This window comes from Tenrec ecaudatus, chromosome 7 (assembly GCF_050624435.1).
Source record: "Tenrec ecaudatus isolate mTenEca1 chromosome 7, mTenEca1.hap1, whole genome shotgun sequence".
Taxonomy (NCBI): Eukaryota; Metazoa; Chordata; class Mammalia; order Afrosoricida; family Tenrecidae; genus Tenrec; species Tenrec ecaudatus.
The window spans coordinates 5,159,605-5,173,801 of record NC_134536.1 but is presented as its reverse complement, the minus strand read 5'-3'; the positions used below and the strand labels follow the sequence as shown (position 1 = coordinate 5,173,801).

Here is a 14,197-nt window from a genome sequence, read left to right as displayed (position 1 = left end):
CAGTGAAGAGTTCGCGGCATCAGCCCGTGACCCTCCCCTCCCGGGGCAGCTGGGAGAGCTGGAGGACCATCGACCCTGCTAAGGGTTCAGGCCTGAGGCGGGGCTCTTGGGGGTGGGGGGTGGGCTCTAGACTATTGCTCGAGACACTCAGAGAAAAGGGAGGGGCTTGTGAGTCAACTCCACGGCGAACGTGAATCCAACTGTAAAAAGGAAAAAAAAAGGCTTTGGATTTCGCAAAAGGAGCCCTGGTTGGGGGATTGTGGTTGTGCGTTGGGCTATGAACCACAAAGTCAGCAGTTTGAAACCACCAGCCTCTCCTCAGGAGGAAGAAGGACTTTCTGCTCCTGTAAAGAGTTCCCGGCTCAGAAACTCACAGGAGCAGGCCCAGCCTGTCCTCCAGGGTCGCTGTGAGTCGGGATGGACCCCATGCCAGTAACTGGGGTTATTTGGGGTTATTTGGGGAGTGGGACTTGGGGAAGCCCAAGTGACAGCTGCACCTATTTGAGTTCGTACGGACCTGAAGCTGAGGGGAACGGAGGGAGGGTCTTGGCGAGGTTCGGGAGACAGGAGTGGCTTCCTCAGGAGAGCAACAGGTCACGGAAGGATCTGCCTGTGAACCTGGTGAGCCACCAGACAATGCCGGAATGTTGGTGGCATTGATCAAGAGAAGAATTATTCAGGAAATTGACCTGGCAGTGGGTTTCAGACTGAACGAAGGAACAGAGGGTTAGCGGACTACTGACTGAGCGTATATCTGGAGTACAACCGGGGTCTCCCTAACAAATCCCCAAGCACGACGCCGAAGCAAACTGAACAAAGAGGGGCAGTGCTCAAAGGCAGAGCTAGCCTCCCCGCCCTGGCTCAAGGTGACGGGTCAGCAGACACATGGCAGAGATGGGCTAGGTCCACATTACCTGTGGGGCCCACTGGGGGCCCCATGCCACCCTTAAGACCATGGAGTTTTGCCCAGGAATCACAAGGACACTTTCCTGAACCTCTTAGTCTCCATAGAGGCCATCAGCTGGACACATCAACTTCCCCATTAGTCATCTTTTGGGGGGCAGGGGTGTTACTTTTTAATTTTTAAAAGATCATTTTATTGGGGCTTGTACAACTTTTATCACAATCCATACACCCATCCATGTGTCGAGCACATTTGTACATTTGTTGCCATCATCATTCTCCAAACATTTTCTTTCTTTTTGAACCCTTGGTATCAGCTCCTCGTTTTTCCCTCACCTTCCTCTACCTCCCTCCCTCACGAACCCTTGATAATTTATAAATTATTATTATTATTTCATGTCATACACTGTCTGATGTCTCCCTTCACCCACTTTTCTGTTGTCCATCCCCCAGGAATGTAGTTTTATGTAGATCATTGTGATCGGTTCCCCCTTTCTCCCCTCACCTTTCCCTTACCCTTCTGGTATTGCTACTCTCATTATTGGTCCTGAGGGATTTGTCTTTGCTGGATTCCCTGTGTTTCCAGCTCTTATCTGTACCAGTTACATGCTCTGGTCTAGCTGGATTTGTAAGGTAGAATTGTGATCAAGATAGTGGGAGGGATGAAACATTAAAGAATTAGAGGAAAGTTGTATGTTTCACCGGTGCTATACTGCACCCTGACTGGCTCATCTCCTCTCTGCGACCCTTCTGTAAGGGGATGTCCAGTTGCCTACAGATGGGCTTTGTGTCCTCATTCTGCACTCCCCCTCATTCACAATGATATAATTTGTTGTTCTTTGATGCCTGACACCTGATCCTATGAACACCTCATGATCACACAGGTTGGTGTGCTTCTTCCATGTGGGCTTTGTTGCCCCTCAGCTGCTTGTTTATCTTCAAGCCTTTAAGACCCTAGACGCTGTATCTATTGATAGATGGGCACCATCAGCTTTCTTCACTAAATTTGCTTATGCACCTGTTTTGTCTTCAGTGATCCTATAGGGAAGGTGAGCATTGTGGAATGCCAGGTTAATAGAACATAGTGTTCTTAAATTGAGGGAGTACTTGAGTAGAGGCCCAATGCCCATCTGCTACCTTAATACTAAACCTATAAACATATGCACATAGATCTACTTCCCCATCGTCATATAAAAATATATTTACATATGGACATGGCTGTATTTATACCTTTATAAAAGCCCTTTGCCTCCTGGTTCTCTCCTCTATTTCCCCTTACTTTCCTTGTCCCACTATCATGTCATCATTTTTTTTCTTTCTGTACATATGCATATCATGTGCATGATGTTATGTTACTTTGAGAACCAACTCGCCGCCATTGAGTCAAAGCCAACTCCTAGCAATCCTGTAGGACAAGGTAGATCTCCCCTTGTGGTTGTCTGAGACTGAAACTCTTTACGGGAGTCGAAAGTCTCATCTTTCTCCCCTAGAGCAGCTGGTGGTTTCAATCTGCTGGCAGCCCAATGCATAATCTGTGCGCAGTCCAAGCTTTAGTGCAGATAGCACAAACATGTGTGAGAACAAAGTGTCAAGTGAATGGCTGACCGCCCTGGGAACCACCAGTTGGTTGACTGCTGTAAGACTCCTCCCCGCACAGGGGTTCTCCAGGAACCTGCCTCTGGATAGTCCTTCTCTTCTTTCGAGGGTAACCTCCTAGCGGAGGAGAAACGTGTTGACATAGAAGGTGAGGTCTCTCCTCCTGGGTTTGCCATCATGTTCCCAGATACTATGGCAGTCCTTGTAGCACTCCCCGCTCAGGTACAGCCCTTCCTGAACCTTGGTCCTGCTTCCTGCAGGGGAGCTCATCGGTCTCTACCCCATCGGGCTGGCCCTAGTTCTCAATTAGACTCAAAAAACCCCAATAAAACCAAGACCCCAAAACTCAAACTCACTGACATGAAGTCGATTCTGACTCATAGCAACCCTTTGACAGGGTATAATTGTCCCCATGTGTTTCTGAGACTATAAGTCTTTACGGGAGCAGAAAGCCTTGTCTTTCCCCCATGGAGAAGCTAGTGGGTTTGAACTGCTGACCTCAGGGTTAGCAGCCTAACTTGTAAACCACTATGGACTCCTCTTCTCAACAAGACAATCTGTGTTAACTGCAGGAAGCCGGGGTCCTTCTCAATACTGCTTCACCTTGAGAAGGGGGCAGCAGGGACTCTATTTGAGGCAGAACTAGACTGAGTTCCTTGTTCCTTGGTGACCCTGTCAAGTCATAGAATCACATGAGCCCAGAAAAATGGGACAGGGTTTCCTCTACAAGCTCAATTCCATGGTTACCGACCCTATTGTTCCAATTACTTTCGGAGCCATGAGTTGGTGAACAAACCTATGTCTTTCCCTAAGCTGCCAGATCAAAGTACCCTTAGTCAGAGCTGACCTTGATTTGCCTTTTTAACCATCTTCACCAAGTCACTGGCAACTGAGTGTGTTAAAAAAACAACAACCAGCTCAACCCATCCCTTCTGGTATCTGTTCTAGGAAGCCAAGCTCTAGTTGTTATTGGTAGGTGCCATGGGGTCCCTTCCAACTCAGCGCAGCCCTCTGCACCACAGAATGAGACAGCTCGTGGTCCTGAGCCATCCTCCAGGTTGATCCTGTTTGGGCCCCTGGTTTCAGCCACTGACTGTGTCAGTTCATCTGGTAGAAGGTCTCCGTCTTTCCATTGCCTCTCTGCTTTCCTGCTCCAGGGACTGGTCTCGATCAGTGGCATGTCCTAAGTAGGTGAGACAAAGTCTTGACATCCTTGCTCGTAAGGAGCATTCTGGGCATACTTCTTCCAAGAACTATGTTTATTCTTCAAAGTAACATCCTGGCTTGTCAACACTTTAAAGAGGTCTTGTGCAGCAGATTTACCCAATGCAGTGAGTCACTTGATCTCTTGATGGTGGCTTCCATCTATCTAGGTTTATTGAAGTAACGGAATGGAATAACTGACAGCATTGTGTCAACACATACTTTTCTACCATGTTGTTTCTTAACCAGAATTGCTTATATAAGTCTTGGGTCCTCTTGGGTTTTCTTAGAACTTGGCTTGAAGCCCCATGAGGTGCTTATGGGACTTGTGACGCGTTGTAAAGACTGATACAATTGCTCTATGAACATATTTTCCCTCAAAATGCAGTGCACTCATTAGATAAGAGTGATTTCCACAGGTTCACTCTGAAGCCACTTCATGATGTTATAAAATACCAGGCTAGGGTGGTAGGAAACCAGAGGTCTTCCCAAGCTCAGTCTCTTGGTGGTTGACAGGAGGAAGCTGAAACTCACAGACTTAGTCACCTGCCTCCTAAGTTATTGAAAAGTGAAATCCCAACTTACCTGCTTGAAGTCCAGACTCCTTCCACTGCACCAGCACACTTTGAATATTTTAATTGCTCAATTTTCAAAAATAAGTTCAGAAATCAGTTGAACTATATGGCGATTATTCAGACATTGTCATCATCTCTCTGAAGGGCACTTTAAATATTGAATGTGCAGCTGGCTGAAGATCCATGGTGTCTTCCATTTCACAAGCCATCCGTGCCCCCATTCAGAAGATGAAACCCTTTCCTGGGGCTTCTGAAGGGGTGAGGGCTTCATAGCCTCTTGCTCGAGTCACCCAGCGCCAGTGTCGAGAGGAGAGGCAGACGGAGCTCTGTCCAGCTGGGAGCCCAGGGCTTGCTTCAAAGCTTTTCTCTTCAGAGGAAAGAAGTCTTGTGAATTCTCATGAATGTCAACAAGATCTGAGAAGATTTGAAGTATTTAAGCCCTTGGGCATTTCCTACCGTCCAGAGGCTCTGGTTATAGGTTTGGGATGCAAAACCACTGCATCTCTGGTTCACACCCCCATGAACTCAGACATTGGAGAGAGACTCATGTGGTCCTGCTGGAGGGTGTGTGGATAAACCATCCATTCCCACAGGACTCTGAAGTCAGCCAAGTCAGGAGTGGATACGCATGGGTTAAAAACAGAAGCTCTAAGAATTCCGAACGAGTGCCACATGTTCTGGTTTGAAAAACATCAGTGTCTTCAAAGTGATGTGTCTGTAAGGTGCCGTTGAGTTGGCTCCAATGATAACGACCCACGCACAACAGAAGAACACACGGCCCAGTCCTGCCCCACACTCAAAATTGTTGCTATGACTAAGCCCAGGGGTACAGCCACCATGCGAACCCATCTCACCCTGGGTCTTCCCGGTGTTCACTGCCCCTCCACTTTATCACGCATGACGTCCTTCTCCGATCGCATGCCCAGAGGGTGTGCGATGAAGACGAGCAGCGTGAAGAATCCCGTCTGTGGGATTCGGATAACCGCTCAATCCAGGGTCTTCCCAAAGCCCCCTCTCTCCCAGCGAGAGCAACCAATTGTAACCTTGGTTTTCTTCCCTCTGCCAGCCCTCCTCATGCCTTCTCCTCCAGGAAGATCGGGCTGGAATTCCTACTTGTCACCCTTGTAGTTAGCCAACACGTATGGGAGAAACTCCTTTTATTCCAAAGCTATAAATTAAATGGAGTCCACGCTAATGCCAAATGAACAGAAACTTCAGGTAAAATCCTCATCGCTACAGTCTGATCTAGGTGTGAGAATCTGGAGTGAAAATCTGCTTCTGTCCCTTTACCCTTTAGTTGAGATTAAAAGAGATGAAAATAATCAGAACCGACCATTTCTAAGCTCATAAACATTCAAAGTACATTTTGAATGACATCTTGCTGGACAACAATAGCTAGTGATGTTTAACCATCTCTTTAAACAACAACAATCCCTGCTCTTGTTTCTCTAGGGCTGGCTTTCCTGTTTGTTTAAACCCCAGTGAGCCCTGATGGACGGGTCCGAGTTGGGCTGGAAGCCATCAGCTACTCCTGGAGGGAAAAGCTGAGCCCTCTGCCCCCTTCCATAGTGACAGCCTCAGGAGCTCAGAGGGGCAGCTCTACCCTGCCCCATGGACTCCACAGCACTGCGAATTGTGAGAGGCAGCACACGGTCCATCTCCTTGGTCCTTCCAATGCGAACCCCACCAAACCCCACATGGAAATTCGTTCACAGTCAACCAGCAAGAAATCAGCGTCAGTTCACTGTCACCGGAAACAGTTTCTAATAAAAGGTTGGCAGTATGTTGCCACCTGGGCTTACAGCACCCCACCCCCACTTTCCCTGGACGGGCGGATGACATCAGGAAAACCCAGCTGGGCAGGAATGCAGCTTGGGCCTGTGGCTGGTGCCCTGGCGGGTACAGGTCTGGGCAGGTAGGATGCCTGCCATTTTTGCTGTATAGCTCTGCGAAGAAATGCTTCCACTCAGCATTTCAGAAGCCAAAAAGGTCTTTGTGGCCCAGAAAGCAGCGAGGTTGCTTTTTCTGGTATTCTGTGTTTCTTCTTCCCTCAGCGTGCTCCAAGGAGGGCCCTGCCCTGGTCACCCAGACCTCTCACCTGGGTGCACAGCAGAAGCCCGTCTGGGATTTCCTTGAGGAAGACAAACACTGAGACTTGACCTGGATGCGCACGCCAATACAATGCAGACCACAACAGGGCTGCCTTTGGCCACAAGGCCCTGGCCAATGGCCAGGGAGACAGCAGGGACCCAGCCAGGGGTGTGGTCAGGTCATTTACATCAAAGCCCTGGTGGTCAGGCTGTCACCTGGCCTCCAGGGCTCTGAGGAAAGCTGTCTTCCTGACTCAGACACTGGCAGTTACCAAAAGTAGAGCAAACGCTGCTCCCTCCAGTTCATGATGACCTGCCCTAGTTGTCAGAGACCATTTGTTAATTCTGTGATTCTTTAACGTGCTACTGCCTACCTAGAAATACCAGCACCCTGTTTGTTAGCGAGCACAGTGGGCGCTACATCACAAAGGCAAAAAGCCTAAACGTTGTCTTGTGTTCTGTGGACACAGGTGGGTGGTGACCCTTCGAATTTTGGATTTTCCCTTCCAGATTTCCCAGCTCCATCAGGTAGGTAGTCCCTAGTGGAAGCTCCTTGAAGGGTGGAAATTTCTAGAAGCGCCAAACTCTCCAGCAGTTCCACAAGTCGGAGCCAGGGGTTGGGACCAGGCGCCTTGAAGGGTGGAAACTTCTAGAAGCACCAACTCCCAGCAGCCCCAGGGCCCTCGCATCCCACAGACATACAGGCTCTGCTCTGGGACTGTGTGGGCTCCGTTGACACTGCGGCCTCTGTGGCACCTCTCTCAGATTCACCAAAAGCCCCTGCCTGCCCTCACCTGCTTGCCCTCCACCCACCTCCGGGGCAGAGAGGGCCAGAGCATGTAGGGAAACGGCCCCATTTGCTTGCAACCAAATGAGTCAGACTTCAGTGCACGGAGAAAGCTGTCAAAGTGGTCATTTGTTTCTTTTTGTATTTCTGATACTTTAAATAAATGCTTCTCTTTTCAAATGGAATGCTCTTCATAGAAGAAAAGCTAAAGATCGGACATGTAAGAATCTTCCCCAAGCTGGGGGCTGGGAGGGGCCTGAGATTACAGTGAGCATGAAACCCCCTGTGGCCGCCGCTCACTGTTGCTTTTAAAAGCCTGCTTGTGTCTCAAAGACTGCACCTCACCTTCTTCAGACATGGGATCAGGAGCCCAGGCCTGGAAAAGGCCATCCTGCTTGATAAAGTAGAGAGCCAGTAACCAAGGGGAAGACGGCCAAGGGGATGAATTGACCCAGAAGCTCCAGCAAGGGGCTTAGACATAAGAACCATTGTGCAGATGGCACAGGGCCGCCAGGCAGGGTTCTGGCCTGTTGTGCCCGGGGTCAATGTGCATGGGTCCCCTCCATGGCACCCACCGCCACCCATACGCTTCTGAGATCAGAAGAGTCCATCTCAGGTTTTTGAAAAAAAATAAAATAAAACAAGAAGTCCAATGGCCCAGAGCACCAAGTGTGGTGCATGCTGAGTTGGAGGAGCAAGGAAATAAGGGACAATGGAATTTTCCATGCTCTGTGAGAGCCCCCTCGTACTGCAGAGAGGTTCTGTAGGATGGGGAAGGGGCCACAATGATCGGTCACGTTTCTGGAAAGGGCAGGTGACTAGGTAAGCCAGGTGATGATCCCAGGGAGTTGGCTGTGGCCCTGGCACCCAGGAGTGTCGGGTAGAACTGGGCACCAGGGCCTTCCCGACTGGTGACCAGGGTTTCCTTCAGAGGCCCCTGCGGTGAACTCCAAGCTCCACCCGCTCATGGAGCTGCTCAGCTTTGCCCGCTCCAGGAGCCCAGCCAGTTGTGACTGTGGGCTGCCCTGTCCCCCCCCCCCCCGCCCCCCTGACTTGTGGGAACAGCACGTGGCTAAGTAGCACTGCGCCTCAGGGCTTCCTTGGCTGGCATCTTCATGTGAACAGATCAAAGCGTTTCCTCCTGTGATGCGGCTAGCTGACTGTGGGTTTGTGCTGCCAGCCAACCAGCAGCCAACTGCTTAAACATCATGACACCAGGGCTCTTTGTCTACATGATAAAACCCCAATCTTAAATCTATGGTCACACAGTGGATGCGGGACTAGAGTAGAACTGCTGATAGGGCTTCTGAGACTTGTCAATCTGTACAGGAGCAGACAGCCTCACCTTCCTCCCTTGGAGCAGTTGGTGGGTTCGAACTGCAGATCTTTCCATCGGCAGCCCATCACCAGCTCCCCACAAGGCCAGGGCATCATTCTGAGGTGCCAAGTAGAGTGCTTGGTCTGCAATGGGGGCATCCTGTAACAGCAGCTGCCATTGATGCCACAGCCAAGGCTCCAGGCCCATACGTACACAGAGTGGCCCCACAGAGCAGACCCCCCAACTGACCAGGAAGGCCTGCATTGTCGCACGTCATAACTGTTTTTCCTCTCTCTGGCTTTGCCTGTCTTCTCTGGCCATCTCCTCCTTTTCCTGTAGTAGCTGTCACCGTTGTTAGGTGCTGTCTACTCATTGCGAGCCTGTGCCCGGCAGAATGAACACTGCCTGGCCCTGCACCATCTTCACCATGGTGCCCATGCTGGAGCCCATGGTTGCAGCCACTGTGCCAATCTGTCTCTTTGAGGACCTGCCTCTCTTTTGCTGTGCCTCAACTTTACCAAGCAAGGTGGCTTTCTCCAGGGTCTGGAGACAGGACAGGTCTCTCCTGACAGTGCATGAGACAGTCTTGCCATCCGTGCCTCTAAGGAAACTTACGGGTTTACTTCTTCTGAAATAGATGTGTTTGTTCTGTTGGCTGTCCATGGTACTTTCAGTATTCTTCCCTAGTAACAGAGTTACTGAGGTGTTGCAAGTAATAAGTAGACTAAAAGGAAAAAAGAGGCTAAGAGAACATTCCATCCGAGCCCTGCACACTGTGAGTCTGCTGCTGGTCCCCCAACCCCTGAGCAGCAGAAACGCATGTGAAACATGGATATGTCCAAGGGCCCTTGAGGACAAGTGTTAGGATGGTCACTTCCCGTCACACGCTGAAGTTATGCACCAAGAAGGTGTTCTCAGAGGACAAGAGGCTGTGCAGATACACATGTGCCTCGGGGCAGTCCCGAGGTTGTGCTTAAACATGACAAAACCAAGACAGCAGCGACACTGCATTCACGGTGAGAGGCTCCGCTGCTGACCAAAAGGCTGGAGGTTTGAGACCTTCCAGAAGGGCCTTGGAAGGAAGCCCTGGTGATCATCTTCCAAACAATCAGCCGTGGAAACCCCCGCCCCCAGCCCAGTTCTCCTCTCACGCCCTCGGGGCTGCCATGTGTGAGCTCCTGCTTACATGTCAGAGAGCATCCAACACAGGGGATGTGGAGACACTCCCACTCATTCTCAACCAGGGGCAACTTTCATGCAGGGTCTGTGATGAAGTGAAGTCCCTGAGTGTGGGTCTTCTGTCCATGTTTCGGTGGGGTCTTCATCTTCCATACTTCGGACATGTCAGGAGAGACCAGTCCCTGGAGAAGGACATCACGCTTGGTGAAATGGAGGGGCAGCAAAGAAAGAGGAAGGCCCCCAAGGAGGTGGATGGACACGTGGCTGCGTCCATGGGCTCAGGCGTAGACTCAGCAGGAGGCTGGCACAGGACACGGCACTGTTGCGGTCTGTTGGGCCTAAGGTCACGATGGGCTGGGAATGACTAGGTGGCACCCAACAACAGCGACAGCTCAGAAGCAGGAGGACGGAGAGTCCCGTGACCCTCAGGAAAGAAAAGCCACCAACAGCGTGCGTGCAAGATCTGTGTGTGCAGTGGTGGGAGCAGCAGAAACACCAGAGACTACAGCTCTGAGACCGGGAGGTAAAGCCGAGGAGCCGTGTCAAGACCATGAGGCAGGGGGCCCGGCTTCGCAGCCAATGGAGGCAGAGGCCAAGGGCCCACCTGACTGAGAGGTCAAGGACCAGAGCAAGACAGGCCTGCCAGCATAGCGAGAAGAGGTGTTTGGGACCAAAGAACTATACCCTTCACTTTCCCAAACAAGGCATGCCTTCTCCAGGGATCATTCCCTGCTGAGAACATGTCCAAAGCACGAGACAAAGTCTCGCCATCCTTGCTTCTGAGGACCGTGGTGGATGTCCTTCTCCCAAGACAGACTTGTTGGTTCTTTTAGCGGTCCATGATACTTTCAGAATTCTTAGCCAGCACCCTTGTGGCTAGCCTAGTGCCTAGCAGTGAGCAGAGTACAGGAACGAAGGAGGCTCAGTTCGGGAAGCCATCTCATTTGGAGTGCTGTTACCATTCCTGTTAGCTTCCCTAATCCACCTCAGAAGTGTGAATCGTGTCGGGGAGTTCTGTGTGGCCATGGAAATGAATAATCAAGTCCAGGAGAGAAGTCGAGTGCATTGGAAAGGGTGGGTGGCATCAGAATAAGGTACAGAAGGGTGGAGGGTGGAGGCACGTCTATAATCAGCCCTAGGCCGGTGTGGAGGCTGATTCTCCTCCTTTCTGTAGCCAGGGGAGGTCAGACAGGGAGCGCTCATCAGTTATCCCTGCAGAACCCCAACGCTCGTTCCAACCTTGTTTCAACCTGTATGGAGATACAGATACATATACACATATATCTGACTATAAACTAAGCACAGCGCCTCCATCACCAGTGTATCCTCTTAATAGCTGGCCTTAAAAGGATGGATGGACCCCCATCTTTCTCATCAGAATTGACAGTTGTGGTTTTTATTGGAAGTTCCCTAAGCACACCAGCTGTGTCACAGGGATCAAAATTGGGGAGCTCAGACACGTAGCCTCCATTTCAGAGCCTCAAGGAAACCGACAAGCCCAGGGCAGTGGGTGGAGACCACATCACTGGCCAGCATCTCCCGGGGCTGAGCACTCACCTGCGCGTTGGCAGCGGGGTCGCATGCGAAACGAGGGTGTGTGTGTGGGGGGGGGGGCTTTCTCTATACTGAGTCCCTTTTTGTTTGGCGTTTGCCCCAGCGATGCACATTCTGCAGGGACAAAGTAACGCCCACGCCAACACCCTCTCTGAATAAGCGACTTCTGTTCTACTGCTTATCGCTGGGGCTGACCACTCCAGAGACACAAAGAGAGCGGCACAGTCTCCTTACTCCTACAGCGACATATTTTTAAAAATAAGAATAGGTTATTATGGAGACAAATTGCTGCCTGTCGCCCTTTCGTTCTAGCAGGCAGTGGGGAAAACAGGGTGTGTTCAGCTTTGCAAACATCCTCTGCCTCCCCCGGAAGGCCCCAGCCCCTGTTAGCCACCATTCGTGACCTTTGGGCACACGAGCTAACAAAAGGCATATTTACTAAAGATGAGCGCGTCTCTTCCCGCAGAAGGAAAGGCCTGGCTGTCCTGATCCGGCACTGCCCTCCCCAAGTGGCTCTGAGGGTTTCCTGCTAGGCGGAGAGATGATGCCTCATCCTCCCCCGTCTGCCTCCAGGGTGTCATAGGCCCCACAGTGAGCCTGACCTCAGAGAAGAGCTTCTCCTTCGGGAAGCTGATGGATGAGCTGGTAGCTAATCCATGTGTCCCTCCACCTCCCTACCCACCATGCTCTCCCTCCTGCCCCTTTTCCTGACTCTCAGTTGCCCCCCCCCCCGACATTCCTTCCTTCACATCTTTTCTCTACCCCCGGTACAGGTACCAACACCCCACACTTTCCCCTACCCCTTTTCTCTTCATTCAGCTCAAAGACCTTCTCCCTAGGAAAGAAAGCTGCTCTGGACGGAGCTGGGGCCACCATGTTGTCCCTCCAGTGCGGCCTCCCCTGACCGCGCCAGCTCTGCCCAGACCACCATCAAGAGTCTGTTTACTTTCCGTGCGCATCTGTGTGTGCTGGCTGGTTTTAAAAAAAATGTATCTTTGCTGTTGTGCTCAAAAACAGCAGGGCAAGGACCCTGCCCAAATATCTCTCTTATTTATTGTTTCCAACAAGTATCTCTGCATGTTTGGGGCCATCAACTGCTGCGCAAATCACACTTTAACTGAAGTGAACTCCAGCTGTCTGTGTGCTGGCAGACGAGCGTCCATGATAAGGAAGAAGAATCCATCACTGGGGTCCACACACTCCGTTACCCATCAGGAACATTCCCAGCAGGAAATGACACGCACTCTCCTCAGTCCCGCCTACACCCAGAGCTGGGGGGGGGGGCGGTGAGTAGGGGGGTGGGGGGTGAGAATAATCCTAAAGAATGCAACCCTTGAGTTCCTTCCTGATCCTCACAGGAGAGTGAGTCCCCCACAGCTGCAGTTGGCAGGGTCGGGAGCTCCATCACATGAGAGGGGGCTTCAGAACGCTGGTGAAAAGTGGAATGAGAAGCTACCAGATTTTCCCCGTGAACTCTTGGAAGCCCCCTCTCATAGCCATGGTCAAGCATGGAGTGCCAACCCCCCAATCGGATCATGGGCCATTCCTTCTGAGCATGCCGGAAACAGAGGAGCTCCCTTCAGATTGAGCACAAGGGCAGAGCGCAAAGGCCTTGCTGCTGGTACCCTGGGTTGCCCTGTGATTTGTCCACGTTTCTTTCACTCCAGCAGCATCTCTTTGTTTTAGATGAATTTTCTCATTCTGTTTTTGTCTCTTTTTTTAAATTATATTTTTAGGTGTCTTCTAGTCTACCTTCTTTTTATTTTTTATTTTTAAATTCCCCTTCACCCAAGTTGACCTATGTGAATCCTTTAGTTAAGGATCTACCCTCCCTTCTCCTCCCCTCCCACCGCTGACACCCTGCCAAGAATGGCTTTTCTTGGGAACGATTTCTTGACTTTTTAAATAATCATGGTCTCCAACCATACTTTTCACTTTGTGGCTGACTGCCATCACTGTATATAACATCCTGCAGCCCGTCCATGCCGGGCGGTGTGTCACAGGCCTGTCCCAGTTCTTTAACTTTGCGTGGTCTCCCCTCCCAATGTCATGGATGGCCGCTCGGGCTGCATTTCCACCTCGAGTGTGTTTTCTAGTCGTTCCAATCGGGGACTTGGTCTTCCTGTACCATTGTTACAACTCCTTGACTTGGTGAAAGATCTGAGCCCCCATGCCCACCCCTACCCCAGAGAAAATGCCTAGGCGGGCATGTAGGACTTTGGGGGTGATGGCAAAGGAATAACTGGTCTCTTGGTGTGTTTGCTTGACCCAGTAAACTCCGGGGACGGCATTGACTACAGCCAGCAGAAGAGGGAGAACATCGGGGACCTGATCCAGGAGACGCTGGAGGCCTTCGAGCGCTATGGAGGAGAAGATGCCTTCATCAATATCAAGTACATGGTCCCCACCTATGAGTCATGCTTGCTAAACTAGTGGTGAGGAAGCTGGTCTTTGAGGAAGGCATCCACTGGAGGCCTGGGATGAGTCTCTGTTGCTTTGGGCATCTGAGGATTTATGACTTCTACAGCTGCTAAGATAGTAGTTTCTGGACCATTGGACTATTAGCCCTATTGAGAGCAAGGCTTTCCGATACATAAATAGTGCCTGTTTCTTAGATTACAATAGTGTACTGTGCTTATTTGTTCCAAGAGAAGAATTGCTTCTTTATGCAGCTCGGACAGAAGCTGGAGTCTGAGTTCAACCTTGGCTTGTATAGACAATAAAACTATAATTTTCATACGCAACTCAGCCCTTGCCGTGCTATGTCTGCCTGGCCTGCGGGTGATGTCAGAGGTCGTGAGGGAAGAGTCTGTGCTGGCCGCTTAATCGGTGTTTGTCAGGGAGAAGAAGCAGCCGTTCAGCCGGACACCCCCCCCCCCACGCAGCTGTGCAGAGCCATTTGCTTTGACATTTCATACAGCTGTTGAATCTATAGTCCAGTGACACATGGGCATTTGGACAAGCCCCAGACGCAGCACAGCTAGGAGTCTGC

General features: G+C 50.9%; 1 protein-coding gene across 1 annotated transcript in view; it reads left to right on the top strand.

Moving 5' to 3' along the window:
* The window catches only part of PACRG (parkin coregulated), a 555,979-nt gene extending 542,134 nt beyond the window's left edge, over positions 1-13,845 (top strand). The window contains exon 5 of the mRNA XM_075553861.1: positions 13,478-13,845. Within this exon, the coding sequence (XP_075409976.1) occupies positions 13,478-13,638 (161 nt within the window). The 3' untranslated portion in view covers positions 13,639-13,845. The remainder of the gene's footprint in view (positions 1-13,477) is intronic.
* Positions 13,846-14,197: the final 352 nt, after the last annotated feature.